The sequence below is a fragment of the Podarcis gaigeae genome (genome assembly GCF_964106915.1).
Source record: "Podarcis gaigeae genome assembly, chromosome: 8".
Taxonomy (NCBI): Eukaryota; Metazoa; Chordata; class Lepidosauria; order Squamata; family Lacertidae; genus Podarcis; species Podarcis gaigeae.
The window spans coordinates 55,561,246-55,587,850 of NC_139684.1; the positions used below are offsets into that span (position 1 = coordinate 55,561,246).

At 45.5% G+C, this 26,605-nt stretch overlaps 3 protein-coding genes across 4 annotated transcripts in view; 2 read left to right on the top strand and 1 right to left on the bottom strand.

Moving 5' to 3' along the window:
- The window catches only part of NUP93 (nucleoporin 93), a 69,291-nt gene extending 65,534 nt beyond the window's left edge, over positions 1–3,757 (bottom strand). The window contains exon 1 of the mRNA XM_083751423.1: positions 3,634–3,757. The gene's annotated coding sequence lies outside the window, so the exon portion shown is untranslated. The remainder of the gene's footprint in view (positions 1–3,633) is intronic.
- Positions 3,758–4,061: 304 nt separating this feature from the next.
- POLR2C (RNA polymerase II subunit C) lies at positions 4,062–15,838 on the top strand. Its single transcript, XM_083751518.1, has 10 exons — positions 4,062–4,176; positions 4,976–5,353; positions 7,253–7,302; positions 8,259–8,327; positions 9,689–9,741; positions 10,461–10,589; positions 11,508–11,559; positions 12,357–12,525; positions 13,445–13,519; positions 14,166–15,838. The coding sequence occupies exons 2-10, from the start codon at positions 5,268–5,270 to the stop codon at positions 14,308–14,310; spliced, it is 828 nt and encodes a 275-aa protein (XP_083607644.1). The 5' UTR covers positions 4,062–4,176; positions 4,976–5,267; the 3' UTR covers positions 14,311–15,838.
- A 1,762-nt stretch (positions 15,839–17,600) lies between these two features.
- Positions 17,601–26,028, top strand: RHBDL2 (rhomboid like 2). 2 transcript variants are annotated; one of them, XM_083751512.1, is made up of 8 exons: positions 17,601–17,729; positions 18,127–18,363; positions 19,897–20,048; positions 21,220–21,332; positions 22,044–22,144; positions 22,938–22,998; positions 23,956–24,017; positions 25,648–26,028. In XM_083751512.1, exons 2-8 carry the CDS (start codon positions 18,148–18,150, stop codon positions 25,828–25,830), a joined length of 888 nt encoding a protein of 295 aa, XP_083607638.1. In that variant the 5' UTR covers positions 17,601–17,729; positions 18,127–18,147; the 3' UTR covers positions 25,831–26,028. The 2 variants fall into 2 exon arrangements, with proteins under 2 accessions (XP_083607638.1, XP_083607637.1); XM_083751511.1 differs by lacking the exon at positions 17,601–17,729 and adding an exon at positions 17,757–17,911.
- Positions 26,029–26,605: the final 577 nt, after the last annotated feature.

Consider the following 26,605-nt stretch of genomic DNA (forward strand, 5'->3'; position numbering starts at 1 on the left):
GAGAAGGAAAAGAGAATGTATAATGAGAGATTCAGGAGAAGTCCTAAGAAACATTTCACAAAGCCTAGACAATTAGGGATTCATACAGAGACTCCATTCCATTACGATAGCTCTAGCCCTGCAATGCAGGTTCACTTGATAAAACACATACAACACCAATGGACAATGCACATTTGCAATGTAAAACCATCTTCGGTAGTAAAGAAAATGGCATTGTGCTATTTCAATGCACAGCCCACTCTGCAGACAGGGACAAAACAAGTCACATTGCTTTGTACACAATTTCCAGTTAATAACCCTGGTGCTGAACATCAAGAACTTCCCCTATTACGATAGCTGAGTTCACACCAATCCTATAGTCTGCTTTTAGTAGTGAATTTAAAATTCCTCCTCCTAAGTCCAAGAGAGTTCAGACACATCCAGCTCTAAAAAGAGTGCTAAAAGCATTCCAATTAATAGTGCAAGATTCAACACTACACAACACACACACACAGGCATGCCTCTGGGGTGCTCCAGCACAACACTGCAAAATATTTTTTTATGCCTACTAACTAGAGCAAGATCACTTCTGTGTCAAGGACCTTTGTGAGATTTGTCGCAAGAAAGGAACAGGACTAATCATTTTGGCAAGGTACCGTAGTTTCCGTGCTGTTTTCATGCTATGTTAACTAGTTAGTAATGAAGAGTTAATGCAGCTTTACATAATCCTGGTGAAAAGCAGGGTGTGCAGTGTTCAGCCTTTTCTAAAGAAAGTAGCAGACATCTTGAAAAATAAAGGTGCATAGTCTGGGACTATGGTGGGCCCAACCACCTTCTGAATACCAAGGAAGTAGCTGTGGCCAGAGGACGTTTGCCCAGTTTAGGCTGGTGAACCAACTATTATCATTTCTGTATCTAGCCACAGTAACACGTCTTGGCTACATAACGACTGTACTACTGCAATGTACTACATGAGGCTACCTATGAAGAGAACCTCTGGAAGCTTTAACTGGTCCACAGTGTGGCTTGGGATGCTCATGAATGCGGGAAAATATTGTGGTCACTTAAGGACAACTGCTCTAGTTAGCAATACATTTCCAGGTGCAATTAAACTTCTGGAGATTACCTTTATAAACCCCAAATGGCTTGGAGTCCAGGAAACCTAAAGGAATTCCTTCTCCCATACACAAAATGGAGATGCCCTTCTCTGTATCATGAGGAAGGGTGATGCTATGTTCGTTGGCACATGCAAGAGGGCCTTTTCTATAGCTGCATCCCAGCTGTGGAGATTTTCCTGTGTGGCATTCAACTGCCCCCTCACTTTTGAGTTTCCACCACTTTCTGCAGTTTTGCGCAGAAGAAAGTCCCACTATACTCAATGGGCTTTATTCCTCCATTGTACACAGAGCTTTGACACTACCCAGCAACAACAACCGGAAACCTGCTATAGCGAGGCAAGGATCTAAATTGTATTATCTCAGAGAGCTAAAACAAAGAAGTGTCTTATGGCAGTTTAACAACTAACAAATTTATTATGATAAACAGCAGTGTAACAAAGTAGCTAAGAGACTTGAGTTGTAAACTCTTCTAGATTCATTGAGCAGCTGTAGGCAACACATTAGGGACGCAGGTGGCGCTGTGGGTAAAAGCCTCAGCGCCTAGGACTTGCTGATCGAAAGGTCGGCGGTTCGAATCCCCGCGGCGGGGTGCGCTCCTGTCGCTTGGTCCCAGCGCCTGCCAACCTAGCAGTTCGAAAGCACCCCTGGGTGCAAGTAGATAAATAGGGACTGCTTACTAGCGGGAAGGTAAACGGCGTTCCGTGTGCTGCGCTGGCTCACCAGATGCAGCTTGTCATGCTGGCCACGTGACCCGGAAGTGTCTGCGGACAGCGCTGGCTCCCGCCCTATAGAGTGAGATGAGCGCTCAACCCTAGAGTCTGGCAAGACTGGCCCGTACAGGCAGGGGTACCTTTACCTTACCTTTTAAGCAACACATTCCCTCTCAGTCTCATCCTCATATATGTTCATATCCTTGTTTCTGAGAGTGAAAGTCTAGATGTTCGTATAAAGAGGTAAGTCTGAAAGTTCATATCCCTGTTTCCTGTCCTTATGGATTCTAGACGGCTAGCTCAATGACCCGTGTTTTTGCATATGCTAACCAAAAATATGGGGGGCCCTATGGAGACAAGTTTGCTAGCTCTGCCTGCTGTCATTCTCCCAATTGTGCAGAGTGCAATCACAATTGTGGTGGGAAGCAGTGCTAACAGGACTGTCCCTGGAGCTCCTCCCCACCACATTTAATTAACATTAACTTTATTAACACACCTGAAGAAGGCTACAGTAGAGTTGGACAGATGCAGAAAAAGAAAAACCTTACCTTTCCTCAAGAAAGAGAACAACTCCTCTATTATTTTGTTTAAGTGTTTGAGCAAAAGAAGACAATTCTGGAAGAATATGCTAGAGGTTGATAACGCTATGGGTGATGTGATATGGATGGATAGAAAATAAATATATTGCCTTCTCTTAATATTAGAACTTGGCGATCACCAACTGATCCACAGTAGATTTAGGAAAGACAAGACAAAGCACACAACTTCTGCTTTAAAGAATTTGTTGTATCTAACTATAGCCATGTGAACATACAAAATCTCACCCATACAGACTCAAGACCATTGGGCTTATCTAGCTTCGTGCTGGTAGTGGCTCATCCTGGTCTCAGGCGAGGCCTCTTCCATCATCTACTTTATCTGGAAGAACCATTGACTAAACATGGAACCTTTTACGGGCAGAACTGGCTGCTTTAGGAGAGGTTTAGAAAAATCCAAGGCAACGGTTACCGTTGGCTGCACAGTCCTTTGCATGTCTACTCAGAAGTAAGCTCAATTTACTTCCAGTTAAAGGTGTGTAGGTCTGCAGCCCAAGTGGTTTGGGTGACAAACCCACAGAGCAGGAGGAGGAGGAAGAGGGTCATCTGCTGCTGTTAGCCAATGATTTCAAAATAGAGCCTCCAGGTGCAGAGGCAGTCTGGCTCCGCACAAAACAAAACAAAATCCTTCCAGTAGCACCTTAAAGACCAACTAAGTTAGTTCTTGGTATGAGCTTTCGTGTGCATGCACACTTCTTCAGATACCTGAAGAAGTGTATCTTCAGATACCTGAAGAAGTGTATCTTCAGATACCTGAAGAAGTGTATCTTCAGATATCTGAAGAAGTGTGCATGCACACGAAAGCTCATACCAAGAACTAACTTAGTTGGTCTTTAAGGTGCTACTGGAAGGAATTTTTTTTGTTTTGACTATGGCAGACCAACACGGCTACCTATCTGTAACTGGCTCCGCACAGTTTCTCCATGGTGTTGGGGATAAGCAGGAAGGGGAAACCCTCGCTCCCCGCTATCTAGTGAGCGACCGCTGTTTGGAAGCAGGACGCTGGGTCAAGAGGCCCATTCTGCCTTGGCCTTAATGGTGTTCGGCACCTTAAAGCGGGGCGGGAAGGGTGGAAGGCGGCACATCCGGGTACTAGGGCCTACGGCTGAGGAAGGAAAGAAGGGGCTGTAAACGCGTGCCGGGCGGAGACATGCGTGAGGGAGGCTAAGGTTTAAAGCTCCCCTCAGAAGCGTCTGCTCCCCGCCATCCCCCAGTCAAAGGGCTTCTTACCGTTCTCGCTCCGCTTCCTCCGTCCGCCGCGAGCCCGTCACGTCAACGCTGTTCTGCTCCGCGCCGCGCGCTCTGATTGGAGGAGAGCCCGGCTTCTCCCAGCAACCACCGCGGCCCCCTTATTTCTACGCTAAATATAATAAGGCACTAAGAACAGCGGACAATTTTTGTTGTTGTTGTTAAATAAATAGCTCGGGGGCGTAAGACTTGTCCCACTGCTTAGAGTAGGTCCGGAAAGCACCCTCTTTCACGACCGCGGGAGGTGGAGGGAGGGTCAGCGGCTGTCGAAAATACCCGGATGTGAGCGAAGGCGAGGCAGCCATGCTCCTGCCGGTTGCAATCACTACCAGCCGGGCTTGGTTGCCATGGAGACAGGAGGCCCCAAGAGCTTCGTATCTGTTACTACAACCCGGAGATTTGGGGAGGAGAGCAGTTATTTTCCCTCCCCCACAAAGATACTCCTGCTGCATTCATCAATCAAATACGAGCTTAAAACGGAAATGTTTTCTTTTATAGATTTATGATAAGCTACCTTTCAAACAGGTGATATAAAAGGAGTAGTAACAAATCAAGGAATGCCCTTAGCATTAAAATGTACAAAATAAACCAGAGTGATAAAGAAAAAGCAGTAAAATATATTGAATTTTTTTTATCAGAAGGCTCAGCACCCCACCGCATAGAGCAAGGATTTATCGCATCCAGTCTTGCAGCGGCATCTCAAATATTAAGGCTGCAATCTTAAGCACATATATTTTATCAATTTTTATATTAGGCTGGTCCTAAGAAAGATGCCCAGCTGTGGACTTTGGAGTGTATCCTGTATACAGGCAAAGTAAAGTAATCTTACTGGGGCTTCTGAGTACTGTAGACTCAGAATATAGGATTGCACTGAAACAAATTCATTATGATTTCAAGGCCACAGTCCACTTCATCGTGGTAAAACCACCTCCATTTTTTGCTGAATAAATAGCGATGCACAAGATACCCTTTGAAGCTTTCTAGTGTGATAGGAATGTTGAGGTCTTAGATATGTTAAATGTTCATAAGTGTACCTTTACAACACTAGCTATGAAATGCAACAAGTGCTTAGACCAGTCACAAGGTCTTGGGTCATTCTACACATTGTGGTATAGTATCTGGAGGAAACAAAATGATAGCAAAGTTGTGCACTATGCTTTGTAACCGAAATTGTGTTTTATTGTGTGATGCTTTTAATGCAAGCTGCACTGGGAGGAAAGGTGGGATATAAATATGAGGACAACAACAACTGAAGCAGTCGTCCAAAGTCCTTATAAATACGAAGCCGACGTGATTATTGACAGAGTTTGTGTCCCATGTGCAGATGAAGGAGGAGAAGCAGCAGGAACAACCACAACCCCACGTACCCAGGCGAAGGAAACATCCCCCGGCTTGCGGCGGAGAGCAAAGATCAGACCAAGGCCCACCAGAGCCACAGAGGGAAGCAGAGAGCAGCGACCACGAGGCAGCCGCCCAGGCCGGGTCCTCCGGGTCGCTGGGGGGCGAGCAAGGAACCGTGAGCCGGCGCTGGGCTGCGCCTCTCCCAGGCAGGAGGCGCGGAGGAATTGTCCCCGCTCCTCCTCCAGGTCCTGGTGCTTCTGCCGGGCGGTCCCGCCATGCCTTACGCCAACCAACCGACGGTGCGCATCACGGAGCTCAGCGACGAGAACGTCAAGTTCATCATCGAGAACACCGACCTGGCGTGAGGACAGGGGGGGGGGCTACGGGCGTGGGGTCGGGGCCTCCGCAAGCCCCCCCCCCCGGGCGGGTTCCTCTCGGGCCGCGCTACTACCGGCCGCCGCGCGCCTTGAACCCCCCCCCCGCTCTTAACTCACTGCATGCACGTCGAAGAGAGAAGAGCTTTGGGGGCTCAAAACGCAGGGGGGGGGGGCGCACCTAGTCTAGCAGCCACATCCCCCATTGGGAAGCCCGAGAGCAGGGCCAGAGACAGCACTCTTCTCCGCCTTGGGATGTTCAGGATTCAGGGGGCTCTGGCCTCCCATGGGGGCGGGGGGGGGCAGCGCGTGGATGTTGGGGGGTAGTAGCCGTGGATTCACAGTGCCGGATTTACGTATAAGCTAAACAAGCTATAGCTTAGGGCCCCACTCTCTTGGGGGCCCCCAAAAAAATCAAAGGGGGAAAAACTGGATGTATTTTGATAAAATACATATTTTGTTATGTGCAAATGGCTTTAGATACCTATTAGGTCCATAAATTAGCATATAGCATGTATTCAACACAAAAAAACAGCGACACTTTGTTGTTGACAAAGGACAGCTGGATATATAAAGGGCCCCATTACCTTCAGTAGCTTAGGGCCTCATCAAACCTAAATCTGGCCCTAGTCATAGACCCCATTAATTTTAAAGCCGTGTAAGTTGCTGGCCCTCACCACGTCTTGTGGGAGAGAATGCCACTGATTAACTGTGCTGTGTGAAAAAGTCATTTATCTGCCCTGAAGTCATCCCACATTCAACAGGTTATAGCACTATGGAGCTTTTTAGGTTAGAGAAAAGGTGAGGAAGGCCAGGACATGATGGAAGTTTATAAAGTTATATATGCCGTAGAGAGAGATCCCTCCTCCACATAACACTAGAACTTGTGGACATTCAGTGATGCTGAATGTTGGACGTTTCAGGATGGATGAAGGAAAGTCCTTCATGCAAGCGCATAGTTAAACTCCCACAGGAGGCAGCAATGACCACCAACTTGGTATCACCAACTTGGATGACTTTCAAAGAAGATAGATTCATAGAGGAAAGGGTTGTTGATGGCTGCTACCTGCAGTGGCTATGCTCTGCAGCTATCCTTCTGAATACCAGTTGCTGGAAACTACTGGAGGGGAGAGGGCTGTTGTGTTCTGGTCCTGTTTGCGGGTTTCTGTTTGGGGCATCTGGTTGGCCACTGAGAACAGGATGCTTGGCAATGCAAGTGCTTGTTCTTCTGGTTAAAGAGATGCTAACAATATCTGTAGGAACTATAACAACTCTAACTACCGGTATAACTCTCTCTATGTAATTGTTCTATAGAATATTAAAAACAGTTCAGAATGAATCTGTCAGCAGCTGCTATGTGTAACATAGCAAAGTCTGTACTATTGGGCACATTAGTGATCATATGCATGCATAAGCCCTGGATGAGGAAGACTGGAGGATAGCACTTTGGGCAGATAACACTTAGAAACACATGCACACATCCCTAAAATACCAAGCAGGAAAGGACTATTGGTTTCCTCTGAAATTGGCCCAGTCATTTCCCATTAAGTCTACACTGTGCCACTGACTCTTAAAAGACCTGTTTTCCTCAACACAACTTGTGTTTTTTCTCTTCAATCTGCCCCCCCCCCCCCGGCTCTGCTTCTCTGTTGCATTGAAATATGAGTCTCTTGCAAGATCCCCTCCATGGCCTGGTTGTGGTTCCTTTGCCCTGGCTGCCTTGTCTCAGGGCTCTGATCCATAGCAGAGTTTTAGAGGGAGATTGCACCCAAGGCACTTCAGAAATAGTTCTCAAAGCACGAGCTGAGAAGGGGGCTCATAACTTCACACACGTGGTTCAGAAACACAATTCAGATTGTATAAAAACTTGTTTTTTTCTATTCTAGAGTAGCAAATTCCATCAGGAGAGTCTTCATTGCTGAAGTTCCCATCATAGGTATTTCCGCATTTTATATTTTGTCTCTTCTTGCAAGATAATAATATTGCTAGGCTGATCAAAGAGGCTGGTGTGCATTCACATGCATCATACACACCCAATATCTATTTCAGATATTGTGGTCCGCAAGCTGCACTCAGGTAGTCCACAGAAAGGTTGAGATATCTGAACTAGGCCTGGCACTTGATTTCCCCCTTCCCTGACACTGGAGATTGAGGCAGTTTTCCCCAGGGTTGGATTTATCAAACAGGCTAACAAAGTCCTGGCTTAGGGACCATGATTTTCACATTATGGCACTGGTGCAGTATGCTAATTAACTCCCCCACCACAAAGAATATAATTTAAAGGGGTTCTTTTCCAGAGCTTGACCTCTTAGTGGTCTTCAAAACACAGCACTATTTTTGATTATGCTGGCTCTGAAGGGGGGATTTAAGTGGTCCACCAAGACTCCGGTTTTCAAGCTCTCTTGCAAGGAAAGAGGAAAAATATTATTCATCCTGGTCAGTAACCTGTATTACGTAGAAATAATGTATTACGTGGAAAAAGTTGTGCTTTTGCATGCTTCTCTTAATAGTGTTGAAGTTTTCAGTTCTATACTAAAGTGGACTGCCAAGGCTTCTCTCAAGGCCCTCCAGAACTAGTTCTCTAAGGAAATTCTGGGTCTCTAGCAGAAAATTTTCAGCATTGCCCCAGTCTGCAGTTCTCAAAGTAACTTGTGTCCACCCTTTACAACTAAACCAATTTAGGTTTGTTATAACCCACACAACTTCCATCAGCCCCAGAATCATGTAGCTGTACTGTCTGGAGCTGACAGAAATTGTAATCCGAAACATATGGAGAGCACCAGGGGAGAAGCCTGGTTTGAAGTGTAGACGTGCCTCAGAGCCCACATTCTCTTACCGTTGATGGGTGAAAAAGTATTTTCTCATTTTGGGTTCTTACTGTCTTGTTTACAGCCATAGACTGGGTCCAGATAGACGCCAACTCCTCTGTACTCCATGATGAGTTCATTGCACACAGGCTGGGTGAGTACACAGAAGATGGAATGAAGGAAAACAAAAAATACAACCCCTCATTACTCTTTAAAGAGGGGCAGCTAGCATTAGCCTGTGGTGCAGCAAGTCTTGTAGTGTCTTAAAGACTAGCCAGTATATTAAGGTAGAAGCTTTTGCGGCCCAGAGTCCACTTCATGAGATTCATGTGCCTGTTGTTTTTTACTTACCACTTATAAAGCACCCAAACTTTTTAAACATTGTACAGTGGTTGCACAGTTCACCAACGTGATGCTCTCCAAATGTTGAACTACAACTCCAATCATCCCATTGCCTCTTTCTTTTGCATCTTTTTTTAAAAACTATTTTCCACATATAATCAATGAGATACAATAAGGTACATAAAGAAACAAGGAAGAGAGGCATGATGTTTTGTTAATTAGAAATCATAACAATATTTCAGCAAAAGGAATTAAAAGAATTAAAGGGATTAAAAGTGTCCGTCCGTTAATCGCTGTGCATTTTAATTGTTGCAAAAACAACATATTTAAACCAAACTGCATAAAAGTTATCAGATCATTTTCCTTTTTCTCTTGCATGATTTGCATTGGCTTTTTTATAAGTGCTCATTCCCAAAGTTGTTGATCAAATCTCCATAAAAGCAGTCTTTAGGGATCTCCAATATCTTGCTATACTGATTTGAGTGGCCGTTACTCATCAAATTAAGGGTCAAGCAGCTTGCCTCCCCCAAGGTTTCAGATGGTACAAGAGTAAGACCTGACATATATTGATCAGGCTGTATGTAATTTCCATAGATTTGCTTGTAACTCATGCCCTGTTAATGGCTCATATTTTCATAGAAATCTTTCATCCATATAAGCCAACAGCTTCCCAATTTTAGAATACCAACCTGTCATTATTATACAATTAAGAGTGAAAAATGAGAGGATTGAGTGCAGGGTTTGGAAGGGCTGGTTTGGTGTGCCAGTTTTTCCATATAGCTAAATTAGCTCTTAAGTTTCTCCTGCATCTTTGTGGGGTTTTTTTTTCTCTTCTATCCTCTCCCTGCTGCCACCCCCCCCCCCTTTTGGATACTGTGATCTTTCCCCAAAAAGAGACAAGCCCCAAATTTTAATAAAATAATGAGATGTATTGGGCATTTCACTATTTTATTAAGTTCCATTTGATTTTTTTTCAGTGCTTTGTTGAGGTTTGTTTCCCCACCCACCCCATCTTTGTCTTTGGGGCTATTTCTTTTTTTACCTTCGGGATACTGTGAGCCACAAAAGTTATTCTAGTGTCTGAAATTTGAATAGGGAACTCTGTTTGTTGATGCTGACTGGCTGGCTGCCTTCCAACCCTCACATGGCTGTTTTCACTCATTTCCTTCTTAGGTTTGATCCCACTTACCAGTGATGATGTTGTTGACAAACTGCAGTATTCTCGGGTGAGTCTTGACCCTAGTCAGCAAACTAGATTTCTTGGAGGATCACTGTGGAAAGGGAGTTGGAGACAGAGGGCCAAAGGCCTCCCTCATCTCTTCAAAGGGGCCTCTCATGAACCCCTTCCTTCACATCTCTTTTGCTCCTGTGTTGGCCACCAGGGCATAGTATCCTTCAGGAAGCCAGAAAGGATCCAGGAGTGTCTCATTTCTAATTCCTTGCTTACTTGCAGACAACTAGTATATCAAACAGTCATCCTGATTTGCTTGCACAAAATTTGCAGCAAGATTAGATTATCTTGGCCATTGGTTGATTAGTTTGTGGAGAAATTAGACCATGTTGTGTCAAGCAATCATTATATCTGACAGTTCATTTCCACGCCATTTTTCTTATTATTAGTAGTACATTTATATCCCAACTTTCCTGCAAGGAAACTGGTGCACATGGTTCTGCCCATTTCCCATTTTGCTGAATGATCATTTTCTGGGAATCGTGAACAAGAGAGGTCTGTTGCCTTCTTGGGCAGCTTGCATCTTCCCATAAACATCTGGTCAGCCACAGTAGGAATAGGATGCTGGACTAGATGGGCCGTTGGCTCTGATCCACTTCAGGGTCCTGTGTTCTAGTTCTTGGGGTGGGAGAGCAGCAGCATCACTGATTTAATGGGAGATGTTTCGAGTTGCAGTTGGACCATCCTGTCCTGCTTTTCTTCCCCTCCCTTCAGGATTGCACCTGTGATGAATTTTGTCCTGAGTGCTCGGTGGAGTTCACGCTCGATGTCCGATGCAATGAAGACCAGACCCGCCATGTCACATCACGTGACCTCATCTCCAACAACCCTCGAGTTATACCGGTCAGTACAGAGTTCCTGCTCTATCTCTGCAAAGTCTCTTAATTATATTTTTTGTACAAATAAAAGTGAAGAAATGTAGGACAGCTCCAGTGCAGGAATAAGAGAGGGAAATGCCTCAAAGGTACCCCCAAATACTGTGCATGCTGTTTCCATTCATTTGGAGCCTATTTGCATAACTAGTCCATGATTTCCATTATTTCCTATGTCAATATTTCTAATCTGGATTTTTTCCAATCTCTCCATTTTTCAATGGTTTCTTCCTGAAATGGCTGCAGCCAACCAACAAAGGAAAAAAACTGATTTGTCCAATGTCTCCTGCTTTCTGATTCATTTGATCTTGCTTACTTCCTCCCTCCTTCCCTCCCTGCATGGTTTCTACCCCAAAATGGCTGCCACCCACCAGCAAAGCACAAATATGCAAGGAAATAAGGAAGCAAGCAAACTCCCGATGTTCAGATATCTGAATCTGCTGTTTTTAGTGAGCTTTGGGCATAATTATTTATGTGCAGATAAGTGAGTTTTTGCAGAGCAGGTGGACAGCAGGACCTGCATGTATATGACGCCTGATGCCTTATACACCAGGGCTGTAACTCAGTGGTAGAGCACCTGCTTTGCTTGCAGAAGGCCCCTGGTTCAACCCCCAGCGGTATCTCTAGGTAGGGCTAGGAAAGAACCCTGGAGAGGTCTGAAAGCCTGGAGAGCTGCTGCCAGTCGGTGTAGACAATATTGAGTTAGAGTGACCAATAGTCTCCCTCATTATAAGGAAGCTTCCTATGCTCCTAAGTCAGGGTGGGAGAAAAGCAGATTGGGATCAAGTGGTATTCTGATCCAACTTGTGTTTAAGTGAGGAACTCAGTTTTTAAATTCAGAAGATGCAAACTGTCTTCCTGTGATCTCTTCTCTCTTGGCTCCACACAGGTGACGTCCAGGAGCAGAGATAATGACCCTAATGACTATGTTGAACAGGATGGTAGGTATCCAAGCCTAAGGCAATCTACAGGCAGAGTTAGCCATGTGATTGTATTTTATCTCTATGGAGGAGCCATCATTTGATGCAACTGATGCTTTACCAGGCTGTGTAATATGTATGTATACCTATCAGAAGTCCACCACAATGCACCCGTATTTTGGCTTCTGGTGAGAGTTGTCTTTAGATGGCAGGATTGAGCCCCTAGCCTCCCAAAGGGTTGCAGGTACAATTGTGTATGTTTTCTTTAGACATCTTCATCTGTTGTGTTTGTTTTCTTTAGTCATATTCATCTGCCCATTATGGAAAACTCAGTTTAAGAGAAGGTCTGTTACATGAGAAGCAACTTGTGTAAGGTGTAAAGAGGAGGAGCTCCATTCCCAGCATCCATATGCACATATATGAGTAGGGAAACATGAAGATGGGATACCCTGTCCAGGAATCATGCCTGAACAGAGCTGGATTCTCTGATCAAACTAGACTTCTTTGTTTAATTCTTCCTGAATTGTATCCAATAACATACCCTTTGAGGCCCAAGGGCTCTATAGGCATTAATACACATGTTACTCAACATGGGATGAGAGATGGTCCATGTAGGTCCCTGCCCACCTTTGTGTGAGCAGCACAACTGTTGGTATTGAGGGAGTCCTTGAACTAGATGCCAAGATCCCTGCCCCAGCAGCCCCATGATAATACACCCCCGTTTGGGCTTCTGGTGAGAGGTGATTTTGAAGGTACAAAGCATCACAGCTGTTTTACACCTCTTCACCAGTGTATCTCTGTGTGTGTTCTTCTTCTAGACATCCTCATTGTCAAGTTACGGAAAGGCCAGGAGCTGAGGCTGCGAGCGTATGCCAAGAAGGGGTTTGGCAAGGAGCACGCCAAGTGGAACCCCACAGCAGGAGTGGCCTTTGAGTACGACCCAGATAACGCCCTGCGACACACCGTCTACCCAAAACCAGAGGAATGGTGGGTTTCCATAAAGAGGTGGTTCAAGTGAGGAAGACACAAAGTTGTCAACTTCTATTTCTCGTTTTTCCACTCTTAAATTCAGTTGACCAGATTTCTACATTGTTTATTAAAAAAAAGTTCTGAAGAATGTTTGCCAGCATTTTAACATCTAATTCACATCTTTTCCCAGGCCATGTGCCAGTTTCTCAAACTGGGACCACCTCATTCAGGTGGTTCATAAAGTGTTTGTAAAAATACAATTAAATATCAGACATTATCTGGCGCAGCACATTACAATTGCTAAAACAGGCAGGAAGATCATTGAGTGGTCTGCCAAGACCTTCAGCAGTTTTCAAGTTGTCTGTGAGGGGGTGGGGGAAGTTTAGGGACCACTGTACTAATGTGCATTTTTCTGCACACTTTATGCTAATAAATGCATTACTGTACATGGATTTTGGTTCAAGAACTGCATCACAAAATTTGGAGAGGTGCAATTTTTTTTCGTGATTCAGTTCTCAAACTGTTGTAGGCAGTAACAAGTTCATGTTAAAACACAAATCAAACTCTTCCACCCCACTGTATCTCTAGTTCAAATGAAAGCAAACTGTTTAGGGTATATTGCAAACTTTACATCTAACATTATGCGGAAGGAACAGAGATTGGCAAGCCCTGTGGATTAAATTTTTACACATTCACACAAAGATGCCCCAAAATGGGGGTGGGGGGCTGTCCTGCTGGTTGCCCTGATCTGTCATTTTCTGTTTGCAGTCAAGGTGAGAGATAAATGCAAGGTTAAATCAATAAAATCTGTAAAATGTGCTGAACAAATTTAGTATTGCATTTTTCCCTCCCACCCCCAAATATTTATGGGATGAGGGGTAGTTTGTTTTCTCCCTATGGATTCAAAATTTCTGGAAATGTTATGTCTCTATTCTAGGCCAAAGAGTGAATACTCTGAAATTGATGAAGATGAAGCCCAGGCTCCATATGATCCCAATGGAAAGCCAGAGAGGTGAGGCGTTTGATATCTTACCAGTGCCTGGATGTGTGTATGTGTGACTTTATTTTGCCCCCCCCCCCACCATCTTGTAACAGCAAATTCCACAGTTTAAGTAAGCGCTGTGTGAAGAAGTATTTTCTTCTATCCTGAATCTTCCCAAAATTCGGCTTTGTTGGATGTCCCCAAGTTCTGTTGTTACAAGAGAGGGAGTAAAGTTTTTCTCTATCCACTTTCTCTACATATATCTATGATCTGTATGTTGAATATTGTGTTATAGCCATAGCTCAGTGGTGGAGAACCTAATTAGCATGCAAAAGGTCCCAGGTTCACCCCTAGATAGGACTTGGAATGTCCTTTATCTTAAATCCTGGAGAGCTGCTTCCAGTCTATTTTGGACTATGTTGAGCTGGGACTAGTGGTCTGTGTATACATTCCCGGCATAATCAAAAACACTTCTTCTTCCCTGGTGAGTGAGTGTCATCAGCCTCCATGGAAAACTGAAGCACTTTTAGACATTCACAAACAACTGAGTTGCAGTGCATCCTTTTAATAAGCAGTGTCATGAAGATAGTTCTCTTGAGTTTTCCTTACTGTGTGCTGGGGCTCGAGCAAAGAGCATCTCTCTCTGAAAACCTCTCTGGCCTCTTTATCCTCTCAGGTTTTACTACAACGTAGAGTCCTGTGGCTCCCTGCGTCCTGAGACCATCGTCCTCTCTGCGTTGTCTGGCTTGAAGAAGAAACTGAGCGATCTCCAAACCCAGCTGAGCCACGAGATCCAGAGCGACGTGCTGACCATAAACTGAGTCTTCTCCGTCCCCCAGAGTAGCACCAATTCCTGAGACTCTTGCAATGTTAGTCAGGAGACTGTTGGCATGGAGACAGCCTCTGAGGAAGATTATGTCTGTTGATGTGTCTCCTGTTGCTTTGGTCTGCAACTTCCATCAGCCCCAGCCAGCATAACTGATGGTCAGGGGTGATGGGAGTTGTAGTCCAAAACAGCTGGAGGGCACCAAGCTGGGGGAAGGCTGATGCTTGCCATTTTCCCCACAAAGAACTAGGCCCTCCCCCACTCTCTTCCTCCCAACAGCACAGGTTGCCTTCTGTTCTTGCCCTGCCTGGGCTTTTAAAGCAAACTTTCCCTTCCTAGCAGATGTACAGGTTACGCAACTGTTGTTTGATAGCATTTGCATTTATTACTTTTTGGAATAAAAAAAAAATCCTTTCCCTCCTGCTTAACCATGTGTGAAAGCTTGTCTGATGCCTTGGGAAGGAGATGTCAAAGCGCTGATTTCTTTCCAGCCAACATTAAATTAATGAAGGTTGCAGATTGTCGCTCTGACAATTTCCCTTTCAGCAGTTTTTATGACCAGGGAGGTCTGGAAAGCAAAGCTCAGAACATAAAACTGTAACTTCTAATGCAGGAATTTAGTAGCTTGAGCAAAAGTTTTAGAAAAACAACATGGTTCTAGCCCTGTTGCAGAACATAAGGAAGCTGGGAAAATGATGAGCATTCTTGTTAAAACTTAACAAGAATTTACACGCCCTTCTCTTCCCCATTCCCTTTCTATTTGCAAAGTGGGAATGACTCTGTGGGTGCATAATAGACTTCCATTGCTTGCGCCATCTTTATCCTGCCCTTCCTCCCAAACACTAAAACACCCCTATGAAAATGTGTAATGAAATGTGAAGGTTGGGAATCTCAGATGAGAAGACCCCAGGCTTCAGAATGGTTGCAGTATGGTTTAAAGAACCCTAACCCTCAGACGAGGGTTATGGACCAGGAGGACAAGGGAGTGGATGAACTTTCCCCTCCTCTCCCTTTACCCTCAAATTACCTCTGCAGGGATGGGGGACCATCCTGATAAGAATTTGGGAGTGTGGAGGGGCAGGAGGGCTGCTGGTTGCTTTCAACTGCAGGATTCTCTGATTCTTTTACTGATATTGTGAGTTAGACAAGGGCAGGTCACATCCATAAGTGTGTCCCGAATGGTCCCTTGGTTCTTTTAAGGATGCTGCTGAGGTCTACCTACCTGATGAGTTGTGCTAGAGGGCATTCTTGCTTTCTTTGATGAATGCTGAAGCAAAGTAAAAGTCCCTCCTTGATGGGCAATCCGGTACCCATTCTTTGTTGTCATAGAAGTGATTCTGTAAGTTGACATGCCTTACCTCTTGCATGTAGCAGCAAGGGGGATCTGTTATTTAGGAAGAATGATCGTTTTAGTAATAGCCAAAATGTCCAATATAGTATAATTCTCTCATTTCCACCTATTTATTAATGTTTTGCCAAACAGGTTTATTGTTGTTTCAAAATAAACTGTTCATATTTCTGAATATATATGTGCCTAAATATTTTAATTTGCACTGAGTAATGCCCAATGAGTTTAAAATACACCATTTTTGAATTTTTTGTTACATTAACTGCCTGCCCTTTGGACGCAGGTGGCGCTGTGGGTTAAAGCCTCAGCGCCTAGGACTTGCCGATCGAAAGGTCGGCGGTTCGAATCCCTGTGGCGGGGTGCGCTCCCGCTGCTCTGTCCCAGTGCCTGCCAACCTAGCAGTTCGAAAGCACCTCCGGGTGCAAGTAGATAAATAGGGACCGCTTACCAGCGGGAAGGTAAACGGCGTTTCCGTGTGCGGCTCTGGCTCGCCAGAGCAGCAATGTCACGCTGGCCACGTGACCCGGAGGTGTCTCCGGACAGCGCTGGCCCCTGGCCTCTTAAGTGAGATGGGCGCACAACCCCAGAGTCTGTCAAGACTGGCCCGTACGGGCAGGGGTACCTTTACCTTTACTTTAACTGCCTGCCCCAAATCTGGAATTGAATACAGAGAAAATGAGATGGGAAAGGAAATTTTAACTCAATTGCAAATGAGCTACTCAGTGAGTGCATTTTTTTTATTTCATAAAATTTATATGCCACTTGTAGAAAAAACCTCAAAGCGGTTCCATTAGTAATAATTTATAATTTATTAGTGCAAGGATTTACACTTAAGCAATAGAATTTCTCCCTTTCATTCCTCACCCCTTTGCAGCATGCCTATCCTAGTTCTGTTCCAGAGGGTGGGGAGCCTTCAAACAGATTCAGGGGGGAGAGGGGTGGAAGTTCAGTTGCCTCAGAATAAATCCTTCCATTACTGAAACAAGCTACTTATTACTACAGTAGACACCTCCCATAGTTCTCTGCTCCATAGCAGCTGTGATTTTTCACAGTTTAGTATGTGGATAGAATCTCTGATTTCATCATGGTTTGGGGGGGAAACATGTAAAAATCACATAAATTCACAAGGATCTATGGCTTGGATTTATGTTTTGCAGGGCAGTGAATCCCTAAATCTGTGCTGGGGTTTTGTGCTGCAATATTCTGATCTGGGTGTGTTAAGGAGTGGACAGTTGTTTTGTAGGATTTCCCTATAAAAATTCCAGAGGATCCATGATCTGGATTCACATTTTTGCACTATGGCAGAACCATGTAATGGGTTTTATTGCTCAGTTTGTGCGCATGATGACTTCCAGGAGTATCCCGTATAAAATTTCTGAGCGTCCATGACACGTGACATGACACATTGCGGGATCCATGGCTTCTGAGCTGCAATTCAATGTAAGGATGTGATCAGTGATTTGAGTCACTTTGGAGGGAACCCACCTTAAAAAATCCATAGGTCCATAAAGATCAGTGGCAGTTCCACATGTTGATAACTTAAAGGCACAGATATGCACTTTTGTTGCTGCTGCTGTTGCCGTTTGTCATTCCTTCTATCTAAATACCCAGAGGGTCCCTGCCTTGCGCCATGATTCACGACTCCCACCCCAGTGTGCTATAGTAATATTTATTTATGCCCCACTTTTCCCCCCAAGCAGGGACTCGAAGCAGCTTACAGATAAAGCAAGAAGTGCTTAAAACGGGCGGAGGGGCGGGGACAAGCCCAATCACAACAAAAATAGCAGGGCACCACCACCAGTCAGTTCTCCAAAGCTTGTCTTCACCTGCGGGCGGAAGGACTGTAAGGAGGAAACCCGTCTAACTTCCCTAGGGAGGGACTCGCAGACGCTCCCTTTCTGCCTGGCTGGAACCCCCTAGGGCGGAGTCCGCTTCGCCTGCCTGCCTTCGCCCCGCCTGGCCCGGATCGCGACTCCTCGGCTTCGAGGGCGAGCGAGTGCGGCTGCTTCCTCTCCGCCTTCGCGGCCCGCCCCTTCGTGCTGCTTCCGCGCCGCGCCCGACTCCAGGTGAGCGCTCGTCGGGGCCGGTGGTGGTGGACTGCTGCCCTGCCCGCCTCCTCCGGAGACACCTTCCGTCCAGCCTCGGAGCGCCCTCTGGGGGATCCCGCCAGCCGCGCGCCCTTCCTTCGCGACGGCAGCGGCGGTGGGCGATCAGACAGCCACGCCCCGGGCTTCTGCGAGAGGCGGAGGTGACTGCTTCCGACGGGGTCCCCGCGCTCGCCGTTCCCACAGCCTGGCGGCGCGCAGCCCCGTGCGCTCTGGCCACGGCTCGCTCTGCGAGCCCAGTGCCGATCCGTGATTTGGACGGGGCGGGCTTGGGGTTGGGCTGCGTAGGGCGAGGCTGCTGGCGGAGAGCCGGGGCTTCCCTGACGATACCCGCCTCTTCTTCTTCCTTGTTCGGCAGGAGCAGGCTGCGGCGGGCGCGATGGAGCTGGAGAGGCTGAGCGCCGAGGAGGAGCGGGCAGCCCGGTCCCAGGAGGGCGAGGAGGAAGGTCGGAACCGTGCGGCCTGTCTGAGCTGCGACAGCCTCCACAACACGGTGTCCAAGTGGATGCTCCCGGAGGATTCCCGGGCCACCTATCTGGAGAGAGCCAACTGCATCCCGCCACCCATCTTCATCCTGGGCATCAGCGTGGCTGAGGTAGGGAGCTCTCCCACAAAACGTTCAAAACTCTTCCTTGCTACGCTACCCCCGCCTAAGATCCCAACATAGTTTTCACAATTTAGGATGACAGACAGTGTAATAGTCCAGGATGCCCTCTTCCCTGTACGTGTGACAGTTTGAATCTGTGGTCTCATTTGCCTTCATGAGTAAAGTGTTCCTGTTCAGTTACTTGGGGCTCCACCTAGCTGTCAATTTACAAAAAAGCCCATGCCATGGTGCAGCCTTCATGGGATTATATGCTTTTCAGAATGCAAGGGTGGAATGGCTGAAATGAATTCTCTGCCTTGTCAGGAACCTTGCACTGGGAAGGCTAGTGTGTCAAGGAAAAGCAGTCCATCCTCCTCAGTAAAAATGACTGCTACCTTTCTGTATGCAGGGATTCTTACTTTCTTCCTATGTGCATATTTACATGCTCTTTTCTGAGCATATAAAGTTCATTTCAAGTTAAGTGTCAGTTAATTGACAATAGAAATACTACTGCCTTTAAACGGGGAGTAAACATTTTGCTTTGCTGATCTTAGTTTACATGACTTCAGATGAATTGTGTGACTGTATTTAAACTAGAAATGGTCCAATGAGGGTCTGAAAAGACACATACCCATTCGAAAAGCTACTGCTGCTGAGGGATTGCAGGGTTCTTTCCAGTCTGCATTGGAATTGAGCTCCGAAATCATGAGTGCCAGGGTTCCTCTGGTCCACAGAAAGTATTGTGTGTGTATAGAAAAGTTATATTGTCTAAGGCTGCTTAGCAAGGCTCCTTTGAAACACATACTCAGAGATTTCATAGGAGAACACTGGCAGCAGTTGCCTTATACCAAGTAATGTTAGTCCCATCTAGCTCAGTAGTACCTGCACTGACTGGCAGCAGTGGCTCTCCAGGGGTTCAGACGGGGAGTTTTTCCCCATCCCTCTCTGGGGATTGAACCAGGTTCCCTCTGCATGTGCAGCAAGTGCACTGCCGCTGAGCCTGCCATAAAGGAGAACAAATATTGAGGTATGTGGTCCCGCAGTGCCACTAGTCTATGCAAATGTCTGGCTCCGTTAAGACAACATAGAACATTTATTCCAAATAATAATGAAACTCACAGGTGAAAAATACTTTTATTTTTATAAACATTTAATGTTTGCAAAGGGAACATTTGCATGAGTTAACACTTCATTATCCCTTTGGAGCTGAGCTGGATGATTGGACTTTGGTCCTTACAGGCTGCGGTGCTTCATGGGTTACATTTTTTATTCTTTGTTTTCTTTCTTTTTGTTAGGTTTGCACTTTTCTTTTTGTAACAAATCAATAAAAATAATTTAAGAGGCAAAATTAATAAAGGAAGACTACTCTATCCTTTTGCCCTCGGTGTAGACTTCCTGTGCTCCTAAACTTTCGGATGCACCGGGTTCTGGCGACTCTGAGATATGGGCGAGAGATAGGCAGCAATAGCTGCTGTGCCCTTTCATTGTTTCCCTGAGCCAGTCTGAGTCCGACTGCAACTCTCTCTGTGTGTTTCTTTCTAGGTGGCTGTGTTCATTTATTATGCTGTTTCGAAGCCCCAGAGTCAGTGGCTCACCCTAGACTGGGAAAGCAACCAGAACAGTCCTTTCATTTACAGGCCTGACAAAAGGAAGGAAGCCTGGAGATTCTTGTCTTACATGCTGGTGCATGCTGGGTAAGCAACCCATTGCATTGATTGATGGGAAGAAGACTTGGCCTGTTTAAAATAAAACAAAAATCCTGGTCTATGGGATCAATGCCTGGGTTAACTTTGGAAAGCGCAACGGAATCTAACAGGCTTTTAACCTCCTGGAGTTAAGAAATGATTCCCATCTCAAAGAGTTTGGTTTGGAATGTGCATCCCAGACCTAATAAATAAAAAAATTAAAAATTATCCAGTAGCGCCTTAGAGACCATCTAAGTTTGTTCTGGGTACAGTGGTACCTCGGGTTACAGACGGTTCAGGTTACAGATGCTTCAGGTTACAGACTCCGCTAACCCAGAAATATTACCTCGAGTTAAGAACTTTGCTTCAGGATGAGAACAGAAATTGTGCTCCGGCGGCGCGGCGGCAGTGGAAGGCCCCATTAGCTAAAGTGGTGCTTCAGGTTAAGAACAGTTTCAGGTTAAGAACGGACCTCCGGAACGAATTAAGTTCTTAACCTGAGGTACCATTGTATAAGCTTTTGTGTGCATGCACACTTCTGAAGAGGTGTATCTAAAGAAGTGTGCATGCACACAAAAGCTTATACCCAGAACGAACTTAGATAGTCTCTAAGGTGCTACTGGACATTTATTTTATTTTATTTTTTTATTTTGACTGTCTCAAACCAACACGGCTACCTACTTGAATCATCCCAGACTTGTTAAGCTATATGAGTGTCTCCCCTTCAATGAAGCTGGGATGAGTTATGGATTATTCTTCGGTGGTCACCCCCTTCTCCTAAAACGGTGATTCTCTGGCTAAGCCTCAAGACAGCAGTGCACCTTCTACGATGTGGTTAAGATTTTCAGTTTCGTGAGGCTTGCCCATTAGAGCAGCACCCATTCAATCACAGCCATGTTGGCTCTCTGGCACAAGTGACTGAGTGGGTGACTTGTTGAGTGCCCCACAAAGAAGGGCAGCAGGGTCCTCAAAGTCTTTCCTTTGTTGGAGACCTTGTCTCAGTTTCCATCTGGATCTAAATCACCTTATGGCCCAGGGCTAAGAGATAGTAAGCAGCCTGTGTGTGTCAGCACCTGTAGTTACTTAGCCTCCAGCACTTGAATGTAGATTTCGTTTCTGTCTTAATCAAGATAAACATAAGTGCTGATTCCTCTTCTCCCTGTGCTCTTTTCCTCTGCAGCATTGAACATATCTTAGGAAACCTCTTCCTGCAGCTTCTCTTGGGGATCCCCCTAGAACTGGTTCACAAAGGTCACAGAGTTGGGTTGGTCTATATTGCAGGAGTGCTTGCAGGTGAGTGGGACGAGAAGAGATTGGAAAACAGGCAGCACAGTCATGTCTCTTTCTATGGGAAACTGCCAGACTTGAGTGTTGACACTTGTGAGCACAAGACAACAGGCATGAGGATGGGTGATGAGTCAAGGGGTGGCGTTTTGCAGGGTCACTGACTTTCAGGGGCATGTCCAGGTTTCTTGATGCTGAAGCGTGGACTGTTAGGCCAAGTGCTTGAAGGTAGCATTGCCATTATTACCGTATTGGCCTGAATATAAGCCTCACTTTTTCCCCAATTCCGACAGTGAAAAGTTAAAGTGCGGCTTAAATAAATATAAAAAATTGGCTTTTACAATAGTGCTGCTGAAACAGACATACAGTAAAATGGAACAAAAAAATGTTTTCTTGCCAATTTGCGAACTTGAGATTGTTCATTTGCCATTTACAGGTGTGAATGCCTGCGGAATTGTAGCAATTGAATAGCAATTTGTGATTTTAGCGATTGTACGGTAACTTTTGCGAGCTTGCAAGATCAAAGGCTTAAATTGGCTGGAGTTACAATTCTACCAACCGCAGCAATTTTCAGCCTATAGCCCAATTTTAAGGGAGCAGCTTATATTCGGGTATTGTCTTTTTTTCTCCCCCCCCCCTAAATTTTAAAGGTGTGGTTTATATTTGGGCCAATACAGTAATTAACCTGCCACAATCCTTTTTTCCCCACCACTGCTGCAGGTTCCTTGGCAAGCTCAGTCTGTGATCCTCTCCAGGGCCTGGTCGGAGCATCAGGAGGAGTCTATGCTCTCATAGGAGGATACTTCATGAATATTCTAGTGGTAAGGAGGTTGCTCAGGATTCAAGTGAAGTTGTTTGCAATTGGGGTTGGTATCAGTAAAGATATAGTTACTCAAAGGTAGACCATACCTGTATTGTTGTGGGTGCCTAATCCTAACTCTCTTTGCTCTATGGGGAAACAATTCTTTTAGGCACAAACCAAAGCCCTGTGAGGAACAGTTGAAAGAGCTGGACATGTTTAGCCTGGAAAAGGGAAGATTAAGGAGAGCAGCTCTCAAACAATTTGAAGGTCCGTCAAGCAGAAGGTGGAGCAGACTCTCATTCTCTTTTGCTCCATGAGGACGAGACTAGAACTTTGGGGGATAAAGATGGCAGGGGAGCAATCAGGAGAAATGTCTGAATGGCAACGGGTTGTCAACTGATGAAGAGGCTGTCCCAGGAGGTGATGGGCCATTTGTAGTAGCAGACCCTCCATTGCAGACTCTGCCCTGAGCAGAGGACTGGACTAAATCACCTTCAAAATCCCTTCCAATAATATGATTGTATGAAAATGTAAGATACCTCCAGAACCCATCTCTAAGACTCACCCAAATGTTTCAAAGATACAGGAGTCCCATACCTTCTCTCCCCTTTCTAAAATATGTGTTTTGGTGGTGGTGAAGTAACATCTGAATCATAGAAACATAGAGTTGGAAGAGACTCAAGGGTCATCTAGTTCAACTCCCTGCAATGCAGGAATCTCAGCTAAAGCTGCCATGGCAGATGGTCATCCAACAGCACCCTTAAGAGGTATGGGGTTGTTCAAAGGTTTCTTAATGTTTTTGTTCTTTACAGAACTTCCGAGAAATGATTCCGCTGTTTGGAGTTGTCAGATTACTCTTCATACTCAGCATAGGTATTTTTTAATGTGTCCCATTCTGATCTAATCTCTCTGTCTATCTGTAAGCCCATTTACTAAGCCAGCCTCCTTTTTCTGTCCCATGCTCACTTGGGCATACCTACAGTTCTTCTTTTATGTGACAATTTAATTACATAGCTCCTTATTTGTTTAATATCACGCCTTTTACCCCGAAAAAGCAGAGTGTCTAACGGAAAACAATTTAATACAGTCATAAAATAATAGTAATAATTCAATGTTGTCACCCACAATTTGGAAGCAGAACAAAGTCTGGTGGACTGTTTTCTTTTCAAAGAAGGTGACCCTTGCTTAACTTGGTTGTAAAAATCATTTTAAGGTGTAGCAATTACGACTGAGCCATACAATTCAGGCTCTTCTTATATCTACAATGGTCTTCACTGCCACTACCAACTTCCAAAATTTGTCATTTATATATAAAAAAGATTGCTCTTATGTGCTTCCTCACTTGTGATGCCATGATCACAAATTTATTCCCCCCCGCCCGTCTTCTCCCATCCACCCCCACCCTTGCTGTGATAGCAAAGTATTTTTATGGCCTCCCAAATTTGTCCCTTTTAACTTCTTTATAAATTTAGTTTTCAATGTCTGCTTCCATGGGTGATACTGTGATGCCAAAGGTTTGGAGTTTTTTACGCCCACAATTTTTTTTTTTTAAATACTCATTTACTTACCATTCCTAGGGGGCCCCTGCTGTGATTCTGTGAAGCCAAAAGGTTGTTGTGACCTTCCCAGACTCCCAAAATATGTCTTTTTATAATTTTTTTTAAATAGTGATGCCCACTTCTACATTTTGGCCCTTAAGGACTTGACCCAGTGGGTCAATGTGGCCCTTGTGCTTAATTGTCCTGTCAGTGGTTCCCAGACAGGGAGGCTGCTCAGAAGTGTTTGAGGCCTTGCCCAGTTTCCTTCTGACCACTTGTCTTGTTTTCCTAGTTGGAACTGATGTGGGATTTGCTTTGTACAGAAGATTTATTCCCGATAATTCTGCGCCTCAGGTAAGCGTGTTTTCTGCAGCAGAGTTTCATCGGGCTCTCTCAGCTTTCTGCTTTGGGAAACTAACTTGGCATTCTCTTATTTCCCTTCACCAGATGCTCCTCCTTCCTTCAAGGGCTGAATCCTTCCGCTCTTCATGCTGTTGGCCTTTGGGACTGTATGATTTACCTGCGGCCTTCTTGCTCTCTCTTTTTCCTCTCTGGCACCTTACGCAGGGTTAGAATGAAGAAAGGCCTGTTCTGCGGGTCCAGCTCAGTGGCTGCCTTGGAGCTTCAAATAACACTGGAAGGAAGCTGAGGGGCACTTTGCATGCTGCAGGTTGCAGAGGAAAGTGGGTGGGCGAGGAAGCCTGAAGAGAAGTGGCTGCATGTGGAAAGAGAGTCCATGAACGGTTCCTACATGAAGATAGGGCCGAATGCTCTGTGGGAAGGGACGATTGGTCTTGAGTCAGCCTGGCAATGCGTTGGAAGGAAATCAGCATGTTCTCTTGGTCCATGCAGAGCAGAAAGGGGGCCCCCAACTGGGGGGGGGGGGGCGTTCTGTAGCTGGAGTCAGACAAGCTGCCTAGGAAGGGAGACCTGGCTTCCAGCAGCAACCAAGACAACGAAAAGCAGTTTCTACTAGGGGGTGGGGGATGTGTGGCTCACTCTGAGGTGGGTGCTTCCCTCTAGCATTTGTTGTGGGGTCCTCCTGCCCCACCCTTGCAGTCTTCAGCTGGTTCCCCATTTTTGTGGGTTTCCTGGGAGGAATTCAGTACCCCCTTGAAGTGATGGACATGAGGCAGGAGTTGATAATGCAGGTGAGCTGCATGCGAGCTGCTGATCAGCCCTGTGGAGCCTCCTTTTATTGAAACAAATATGCAAACCAGGCAGATACATTTTGGGCTGTGACCTTTACACATCTTCCAGTCCCGAGATTGTGGGGCGGTACAAAGTTATTTTGGCACCTGTTTCCACCGCGTCATTTTCCCCTTGCACAGTGTATGACGAAGGAGACAAAAGGTCTCAGAGACAAAGGTTATAGACAGGACACCGCAGACTACTGAGACCGCAAAAGGTTAGACAGAGGCAACGATGTTCAGACAGCCATGGCTTTGTCTGGGGAGGGCGGTTAGGGTCACGCATGCAGGCAGGCTGAGGCTGCCTGCAGGTGGGGAGTGTGCTCCTTCCGGACCCCACTCCCCACTCTGCGATCATCCCTACACCCCCTGTTGTATCAGTGCAAGCATTTCTCCCTGCCAGGTGGGACGATCCCCCCATGATGTCTTGGGAGTTCTCCCAATCCTCCAGAATGGATTTGGAGAAGGGGGAAGAGAAGGTGGGAGCCCTATTACACTGGATAACGTGCTGGGTTAACCCCTTGTTTTTCCTGCCTGCTGCACGTTGGCACGGTTGTTAGAGCTCTTGGAAGCTCTTCTTGCAAAGTCCTTGACTTGGGGCCATTGTTCCTGCTTGCAGCCCCCGCCTTCCACAGTACAGACTGCACTGAAGTCCTTCTGGACACTTGCTGGCAATTCTGCTCTGACTTTCCCTTGCGCTATACTCGCAGCCTCTGTGTCATGACCGCTGCTTGATCCTCCATCCTAAAGTGGAACACCTGCTAAGTGTCTCTCTGTGTGTTTTTCCTCTTAAGGTTTCCTTTGTGGCCCACATTGCCGGAGGTCTTGCTGGGATGTCAATAGGCTATGTCATATTCAGCTGTTTTGATAAGAATTTCATTAAAGATCCTCGATTCTGGGTCTGCATAGTTGCTTACTTGGCATTTGTAGTGTTTGCTGTATTGTTCAATGTGTTTTTTTCACCAGCAAACCAATAGAACATCTGACAATGATTATGCAAAAAGGACAATATGAAGTGATTTTCTTTTCTATGGGTGATATTTCATTGCAACAGTGGTTTTTGTTGGTTGTTTTTTTTTTTTAATCACTATCTTGCCAAAGTCAAATGTTGCACTTCAGTGCTCTGAAAATATATTTTTTTGTATTTTAATATTAAACTGCAAGCATTTTCATTACTTCGTATGTTTGGAATTATTTTGCTGTGCCATAGCATATGCACAATATGTTGGTATTTCATTCATATATGAGCCTGTTGATCTCTACACACAAATGCTCCTGCATGTGATCGTGTCTTTCCTCCTTGAGATCAAAGAGATCAGTTTTGCCTGATTCTGTCCAGATAGTTTGCCATGTTCCGACTATAGTTACAAGAGAAATAAAAATTCTGAGAGAAGGCAGTGGGGTGGGGATGAAGCAGATTTTTTTAGACCCATTTCAGTTTGGCTTTAGGCCTGCAACAGCTCCTGTTGCTCTCATTGGTTATTGAGAAAGGGGTAGGTGAGTTTTTCCCTGTGGATTCTTTCCAGCCTTTCAGTGGTTTTCTATACCATTGACCGCAGTATCCTCCTAAAACAACTCTGTTGGGTGGGGTTGCACTGTTATTAAGGTTCCCACTAGAGAACAGCACTAGAGAACAACAAAATTCCCCTTCTTCACAACTGTTAATGTTACAGAATCTCTGATGTTGAATGAGGAAAGTCCCAGCCTTCAAATTATTCTAATAACCTGCCAAAACTTTCCAGCAACAGAAGA

What these genes read in the sequence shown, in the direction of transcription:
- POLR2C (XM_083751518.1), top strand. Translation starts at nt 5,268, where the DNA reads ATGCCTTACGCCAACCAACCGACGGTGCGCATCACGGAGCTCAGCGAC. An exon ending in TACCCAAAACCAGAGGAATG is followed by an intron (nt 12,526 to 13,444) that starts GTGGGTTTCCAT and finishes TCTCTATTCTAG; the next exon opens with GCCAAAGAGTGAATACTCTG. An exon ending in CCCAATGGAAAGCCAGAGAG is followed by an intron (nt 13,520 to 14,165) that starts GTGAGGCGTTTG and finishes TTATCCTCTCAG; the next exon opens with GTTTTACTACAACGTAGAGT.
- RHBDL2 (XM_083751512.1), top strand. Translation starts at nt 18,148, where the DNA reads ATGGAGCTGGAGAGGCTGAGCGCCGAGGAGGAGCGGGCAGCCCGGTCC. An exon ending in ACTTCATGAATATTCTAGTG is followed by an intron (nt 22,145 to 22,937) that starts GTAAGGAGGTTG and finishes TGTTCTTTACAG; the next exon opens with AACTTCCGAGAAATGATTCC. An exon ending in ACTCTTCATACTCAGCATAG is followed by an intron (nt 22,999 to 23,955) that starts GTATTTTTTAAT and finishes TTGTTTTCCTAG; the next exon opens with TTGGAACTGATGTGGGATTT.